The sequence below is a fragment of the Nicotiana attenuata genome, unplaced genomic scaffold (genome assembly GCF_001879085.1).
Source record: "Nicotiana attenuata strain UT unplaced genomic scaffold, NIATTr2, whole genome shotgun sequence".
Lineage (NCBI taxonomy): Eukaryota > Viridiplantae > Streptophyta > Magnoliopsida > Solanales > Solanaceae > Nicotiana > Nicotiana attenuata.
In genome coordinates, this window is record NW_017671799.1 from 213,409 (window position 1) to 221,794 (window position 8,386).

General features: G+C 36.7%; 1 protein-coding gene across 2 annotated transcripts; it reads right to left on the reverse strand.

Moving 5' to 3' along the window:
• Positions 1 to 2,804: 2,804 nt before the first annotated feature.
• On the reverse strand, positions 2,805 to 7,138 carry LOC109210302 (cysteine-rich receptor-like protein kinase 10). 2 transcript variants are annotated; one of them, XM_019373704.1, is made up of 8 exons: positions 6,119 to 7,138; positions 5,357 to 5,482; positions 4,625 to 4,714; positions 4,359 to 4,543; positions 4,086 to 4,296; positions 3,753 to 3,990; positions 3,503 to 3,653; positions 2,805 to 3,427 (listed from the first exon to the last, which is right to left on the reverse strand). In XM_019373704.1, the coding sequence occupies exons 1-8, from the start codon at positions 6,999 to 7,001 to the stop codon at positions 3,119 to 3,121; spliced, it is 2,193 nt and encodes a 730-aa protein (XP_019229249.1). In that variant the 5' UTR covers positions 7,002 to 7,138; the 3' UTR covers positions 2,805 to 3,118. The 2 variants fall into 2 exon arrangements, with proteins under 2 accessions (XP_019229249.1, XP_019229250.1); XM_019373705.1 differs by lacking the exon at positions 5,357 to 5,482.
• Positions 7,139 to 8,386: the final 1,248 nt, after the last annotated feature.

Genomic DNA, 8,386 nt, shown 5'->3' on the forward strand with positions numbered 1-8,386 from the left:
AAGAGAGTACAAAATATCGAGAGAACAACCTCAGGAAGAGGCAAACACAAATGACACAATAACACTTGTCCCCTAAAGTTCTCCCCCTAAACACGACTCTCAAACCCCATATGGCAACATTGTGGATGCTCCTGAATGAGAAAGAAGGATCCTCAATTTATAGAAGTCAAAATATTTTCCGACGAGAAAAAGGACTAGCCAAATATGGGAGATTTATAATTTACTTCTACAAAAAGGACCTAATTATGGTAAATATGTTGTCCTTTCCTTCAAGAGATATGAAAACCAAATATGGTAAGAAAATTAGGACAAACACCTAACAATTCTGCCCCTTGGCCTGAATTTTTTGACAAAAATAAATTTGATCCACCTTCTTTACATAGTCTTCAATAAGTCGCACCTCCAAATCTCCACCATAAAGTTTGTCTCAACGTGAGTAGCACTGCAGTCAAATTTCTCAGACAAAAATCATGATTACCGTCAAATAGGTTGCGGCTAGAACTAAACCCGCCAAGATGAGTCTGTCTTGAACCTCGCTCTGATACCACTTGTTAGGACCGAAAAATTCAGGTGTCATGTAGAAGCTAGTAAAACAACACTTGAACGACGATAAATCATACAATAAAAGAGAAATATACCAAAAAAGGTACAAACATTTAACGTGGTTTGGTCAACTGACCTACGTCCACGGCGGAGATGAGCAATCCACTATAATAAAAGAGAGTACAAAATATCGAGAGAACAACCTCACGAAGAGGTAAAAACCAAGTGACACACTAACACTTGTCCCTTAAAGTTCTCCCCCTAAACACGATTCTCAAACGCCATATGGCTACATTGTCAATGAGAAGGAGGATCCCCAATTTATAGAAGTCCAAACATTTTTTCCTACAAGAAAAAGAACTAGCCAAATATGGGAGATTTATAATTTTCTTCTACAAAAAGGAAAATCAAATTATGGTAAATATGTTGTCATTTCCTTCAAGAGATAGGAAAATCAAATATGGTAAGAAAATCAGGACAAACACCTAACAATTCCCCCCCTTGGCCTGAATTTTCTAACAAATAAATTTGATCAACCTTCTCCACATAGCCTTCAACAGGTCGCATCTCCAACTCTCCACCGCAAAGTTTGTCTCAACGTGAGTAGCACTCCGGTCAAAATTTTCAGACAAAAATCATGATTATCATCAAATAGGTTGTGGCTAGAACTAAACCTGTCAAGATGAACCTGTCTTGAACCTCGCTCTGATACCACTTGTTAGGTCCGAAAAAATAAGGTGTCATGCGGAAACTAGTAAGCAAACCTCGAACAACGATAATTCATACAACAAAAGAGAAATATACCAAAAGAGACACAAATACTTAACATGGATCAGTCAACTGACTTACGTCCACGGCGGAGATGAGCAATCCACTATAATAAAAGAGATTACAAAATATCGAGAGAACAACCTTAGGAAGTGACAAACACAAATGACACAATCACACTTGTCCCCTAAAGTTCTCCCCCTAAACACGACTCTCAAACCCCATATGGCTACATTATGGATGCTCCTGAATGAGAAGGAAGAATCCTCAATTTATAGAAGTCAAAATATTTTTCGACGAGAAAAAGGACTAGCCAAATATGGGAGATTTATAATTTGCTTCTACAAAAAGGAAAACCCAATTATGGTAAATATGTTATCATTTCCTTCAAGAGATAGGAAAACCAAATAGGTAAGAAAAGTAGGACAAACACCTAACAATTCTGCCCCTTGGCCTGAATTTTTTGACAATAATAAATTTGATCCACCTTCTTTACATAGTCTTCAATAAGTCGCATCTCCAAATCTCCACCATAAAGTTTGTCTCGACGTGAGTAGCACTGCGGTCAAATTTCTCAGGCAAAAATCATGATTACCGTCAAATAGGTTGCGGCTAGAACTAAACCCGCCAAGATGAACCTATCTTGAACCTCGCTCTGATACCACTTGTTAGGACCGAAAAAATCAGGTGTCATGTAGAAACTAGTAATACAACACTTGAACGACGATAAATCAGACAATAAAAGAGAAATATACCAAAAAAGGTACAAACATTTAACGTGGTTCGGCCAATTGACCTACGTCCACTGCGGAGATGAGTAATCCACTATATAAAAGAGAGTACAAAATATCGAGAGAACAAACTCACGAAGAGGCAAACACAAGTGACACACTAACACTTGTCATGTAAAGTTCTCCCCCTAAACATGACTCAAATCTCATATGGCTACATTGTTGATTCTACTGAATGAGAAGGAAGGATCCTCAATTTATAGAAGTCCCAACATTTTCCTACAAGAAAAAAGACTAGCCAAATATGGGAGATTTGTAATTTGCTTCTACAAAAAGGAAAACCAAATTATGGTAAATATGTTGTCCTTTCCTTCAAGAGATAGAAAAATCAAATATGATAAGAAAATCAGGACAAACACCTAACATAAACACCATCTAGTACATGTTGGCACATGATAGAAAATGCAAACAATTCTCCTTCATCGTTTGTGCAAGAGTTTCAAAAAATGTTTAAATAGTCTTGGTCTACTCCATCGCTTGCCTAAAGATTTTGGAGTGAATAGGCAGATGTCTCATATGGTATAAGAGCCAAATTTAAAAAGACTTACACTCATATGTAAAAACTTAAAAGGAAAATCACTTTGTGCATCCTTACCTGAAAACAAAAATTCAAATTTCTCCCTTTCACTCTATACTTGGGCTTCGTCGAAGTATCACGAAATAGGAAAAATGACATTATATAGCCGCTCTAAAATAATAGCAAAAAAAAGGGCTCATTTTGTATATATATACATTCTGTTATATACAAAAATTATATAAATTGTATACACTTTTTCGACTACTAAATGTAAATAGTTTCTAGCGCGGACTGAAAGTGAAAAAAAAAAACCACGAAATATGTATTAGGACAAGCTCTAATGGAAGGGTGAAGTACACAAATGGCCCTCAAAGGATGGTCTTGAACTTTTGTCTCCATTTGCCTCGTTGGCAGAAATTCAAGTTTAACAAGTGTTGTCCCTCACTCACCCGGTGGAAAACACTTTTAACTTTTGACCTTGAGTACTGCATTGGTAGACTTATCTTGCTTTCAACTCTGAAATCGATAGTCCATTTATCGAATATCTTTCTGCTTCTTCAGACCTCCGTGATTGTTGATCCCCCCTTTCAATGAAAAATCCGGGTCGCTCTGGTGGTGGTGGTGGTTGCCTCGACTCGTTAGTAAGCATGGAAACCACACTGGACATTGAAGGCCTATCTTTTGCATAGTCTTGCACACACAAGAGTCCCACATGAATGCATCTCAGTACTTCGTCGCGCGAGCATGACTCAATTAGTGTTGCATCTATTAGCTCCAAAGCTCTCTCTTCTCTCCATAATTCCCATGCCTGAAACATAGAAATGCATGGTATTATGTTTCTCTGTTTCATGAGATAAGTTCATAAATAAGTCTAGAGACATACCAGTCCTATGAGGTTTAGTGGGTGCTCAGAATCATAGCAGCTGTTGTTTTTCTTCCCACTAACAATTTCTAAGAGTAAAACTCCGAAGCTGAATACATCTGTCTTTGTTGAAACAATGCCTCTTAAGGCATACTCTGGAGACATATAGCCACTGAAGTTGTGTTTGAAAGTGTATTTAGACTTTTGAGTAAATATAAACTTGTATATGACTATAAGTTCAATTTGGTTGAAACTATGGTTTTTCACTTACTGTGTTCCAACAATTCTTTTCGTATTTGCTTCAGATTCTTGCTGTCCAAAAATCCTCGCCATGCCAAAGTCCGATATCTTTGGATTCATGTCACTGTCAAGTAATATGTTGCTTGCTTTTAAATCTCTATGAACAACTGTCAACCTTGAATATTTATGCAGATAGAGTAGACCTTGAGCAACCCCTTCAATGATTCTGAATCGAGTGCCCCAATTTATTTGCTCCTTTTTGTTAGTATCTGTTCATATCATTATAGAGGATAAAAAAGAAGCAGTTGCAAGTTGCTTGCAAGTATATATTCTAATTGTTGAAGGAGAAAAGTATGATATTTACCAAAAAGGAAGAAGTCTAGGCTTTTGTTATGCATGTATTCATATACTAAAATCCTTTCTTCGCCTTGAGTACAGTAGCCTAAAAGCCTAACAAGTTTAGTGTGTTGAAGTTTTGCAATCAATAGAATTTCATTCTTGAACTCCAGCAGACCCTGTCCAGAACTTGTTGAAAGCCTTTTTATAGCTACTTCTTGACCATCAGGCAACTTTCCCTGAATATAACGGCTGGTTTCAGTTTATTTCTAACAAGAATCATATTCATTCAATGTTTTACCTTGTAAACTGGTCCAAAGCCACCCTCACCAAGCTTATTTCCTAGTGAAAAATTGTTTGTGGCTATTGCCAGGCTCTCGAAGCTGTATAATTGCACTTCTTCACTCATCTTCTTGTCCATCTTTCTCCTTTTCGCTCTATTTGTTGTTTGATTAAGCAATAGCAAAGCTGTTGCTTTTGCTTTCCCTGATAGTGAAAGAGAAGGTTGTGAGATATTAAAGTTTATTGTTGTGTCAAGCTTTATAGCTAAATTCTTCAGGTGCTCACCTTTCCTGTGCAGAAGGTAGCATAGGGAGCTAATTCCGACGAATATTATCAAACCAATTGCAACTATAAGCCATATCCACCATTTAATTGCTGCATCAACAAAATGAGTCAAAATATAAAGCATATTTTTTGACATATATATGTGTGTGTGTGTGTGTGTGTGTATATATATATATATATATATATATATATATATATATATATATATATATATCCTGCATACTTAAATTTTGGAACTGTGAGATGCATTTTACATTCTACAGTTTTAAACAGATGGTCTAAAGGACCTTTTTCTGGATATACTCGATACAAGGACTAGATTTACTAAAAGACTAATACATGCCTAAAATTATGATAATCTGTTAAATGGACCACATCGACGAACAATCAAAAAAAAAGTTTTCACCTTCAATCATAAACAATACTTCACTAGAAAATTTTATCGAGTAAATAGGATTCATACAAATGGTGATTAACCCCTCTTTTCTCATACCTCAAAAAGAGAAAAAGAAAACATAAAAGTAGTGGAATCTACTACCTCCTTTTCATGACCTTAGTTCAGATTAAAAACTAAAAAGACGACTAGCTATGAAACCTCGATAGAGCAATCTCAAAGGAAAAACTAACAGAAGCTAGTAGAAATGCAGTTTAAAAAGTGAGATTAATCTACTAATTCAGGAGCTACTATTCAGTTAGCAAAATGCAAAAACAAGATTTGTATACTATACGTACAAGTTCTTTGAGACGAATCAGATGATCTTGGCGTTAAATTGGGAGATGGTGCTGGTGATAAAGCCGGAGGAATTGAGCTTGTGCTTGGTACATTTCTAGCGCTCCCATTTCTTATTGGCTCCGAATCTAGGAAAACACATTGCACAATTTCTAGTTAGAACACAAACTACTGGCGCTAATAACTTGCTAGACATACAAGTATAAGTGCAAGGAATTCTTTCGAACTTTCCTTAGGCATAAATGGCAACTGGTAGGGATATGTTTCCAGTACTATTATTTCCAGATTTCCATCTCAAATCCTGGACTCCATTTTGCTTTCACTTTTTTTTCAAGGATCGTGTGAAAATTAAAAGAACAAACTTACCAAAAAGAAGAAGGAAAATAACCATTATGTCCACTGGAACATTGTTTTCTGTAGACTAATTTATAGTACTCCATAAAGTTAGACCTTTCTATAACAGCATTTATAATACAAGCCAAGTTAGACCTGTATAATAACCATTTATAATACAAGCCAAGTTTTCTCGAAACCGATCTTTTATGTTATGTTATATTATATGTCCTCTATAATAGCAGTTCACTATAGCATCCAAACAATATCAAAACAAACGCGATTGTTATAGAGAATTGTGACTGTACATGAAAAAAGACATCCACATTTCAGCAAGGTCGAAAAATCCAAATAATATTCATCAACACATGCTAATCATAGTCTTTTGGCTTTAATTATTTATAGATTTCCCACAAACAATTATCACATACCTTCCCGAATGGAGGCACTATATCCACTCTGCTCATCCCAAAATCTTGACCACAACATAACACCACCATACTTGCTCGACTTCTTGATCACCGGAAGAATTTCGCCGATCAACACATCCGCCGGAATAAACCCACTTCCGGCAGCCTGTGGTGCCGCCGGAAGACCCAAAAATATCCTTGTAGCGTTCACCGACGAGGTCCACCGGATCCAAGAATTTTCAATATTATCAGTATTATTAGGAGTATACTGACACGGAGGATTATTGTAAAATTGAACCCAAACATTGTCAAAAAGACCTGTATTTAAAGCAGTACCAAGCAAACTATCGGGAAATGGACATTGTGGAGCTGCTGTTAAGTACACTTTTTTTCCAATTCTACCATAATCTTTCAAGTATTTAGCTAGATCGTCATAGTAAAGAGACGATCCAAGCTCAATATCAAAATCAATTCCGTCTAGAACAGCACTACCTAAAGGCCTAAAAGAGGAATTTGAATTTCCACCCAAAAATGTGTTCCATAAATAACGTGCAAAAATTTTGGCGTCTTCTCTTGAAGCTAAAGAGTAATTTCCAGCTCCACCACCAATGGATAACATTACTTTGACGCCTAGATTTTGGCAAAGCTTGAGTTCTGGACCGACGGCGGAACAGCCGTTAACGGCGGGGTTGCAGTGACCGGCGAGATTGATTTCTGGAGTTTGGCCATTTCCGAATTTGTTAAGGAAGGCTAAGTTGACATAGGAATATCTGCCCGAGGCGCAGGTTTCGTTTAAGGTTGCTTCGTTTCCGTTTTGGCCCCAGTAAATGGCTATGGCACTAGCAATTGGGATTTGGAAAAGAGCTAGGAATACGACAGAAAAAAGAAATTGATGTTTGGTCATTTTGGATAGAGTATATGGTACTTCAATGGTGAAACAGTGATTTCAGAGTGGAAACCATAATTTGAGCATGCAATTGGAGAGAGAAGTGAAGAGGAAATGAGAAATTTCTGTATATTCTTCAACTGACAACTGTACATATCCTTGCTGATTAGTCTAATAAACTGACTTTTATAATCTCTTAACTAACCAGTTGTAAAAAGACCATATTACCCTCGACCATTCATTCTAAGTCACTCCTTACTTTTCAACACTCCCCTCAAGTGGCATAAAAACATCACACACACTTAGCTTGGAACTCAAATATTTATGCTGAACTTTGCTAAGTACTTTAGTCAATACGTCTGCATGTTGATCTCTTATTCTAATGTACTTTGTTCTGACTAAGAAGGAGAGTATTAGCATAACTAGTAAAATTGTTGCCATGTGACCAGGAATTTATGGGTTCGAGCTGTGGAATAGTCTCTTGCAGAAATATAGGGTAAGGCTGCATACAATAGACCATCATGGTCTGGCCCTTTCCTGGATCCCACGTATAGCGAAAGATTAGTGCACCGACTGCTCTTTACGTTATTCTGACTAATCCCTGCAAGATCTTCTCCCTTATAACAGTCTATATCAATATGCCTGGTCCTTTCATGAAACACTAGATTAGCAGCTATCACAGTTGTTAAGAGATGTTGAGAGGTGAAGAAGACAACAAAATGAGCGAATTTATATAGGCAATAAGCAAACGAATGAAGGTGGATTCTTGACGGTGTTAGTAATCTACATCCGTAAAATAATTCTGGAGAATAAAAATAACGTAAAAAAAATAGAAATGTAGAACAAGCAGAAATTAATCCGAGCCCACTGAATTCACAGTGTTTCCTTAAGGAACTTAATCCCCTCCTAGTACCCGAGGTTATGGATTATTTCCTCCCATGATAGAACGGATTACACACTGGTGTAGCAGTACTTCAAACACAGTATTGTAGCGAACACAAATGATCGGTAGCAAATCACACTTATTGTTGCTTTCTCTAAATTAAAACAATGCAGAAGAAAGAAGGAGAATTCGGAATTTTCGTAAGGAAAAGCTGAGGAATGTCCTGCTATTTATAGCCAACAGATTGGGTTCAAACGAAGAGGTGCAATCCTTTAAGATGACCGGTCACATAAAACGGCTATTATGTAAATGGCTATTTACGCAAAATAAAATGGAAAAATAAAATTTGAGGGAAACTTTAAATTACCGTTACAAAAACAGTCGATTTGGATTAAATATTAATATCTAACAAATAAATTTGGTCCAAAAAATTAATCAATCAGTAAGATCATTTGACCAAATCCAAACCCAAAGCCGAATCTGAATCCAATGCCGACGACGGCGCGAGGCTTGCATTATT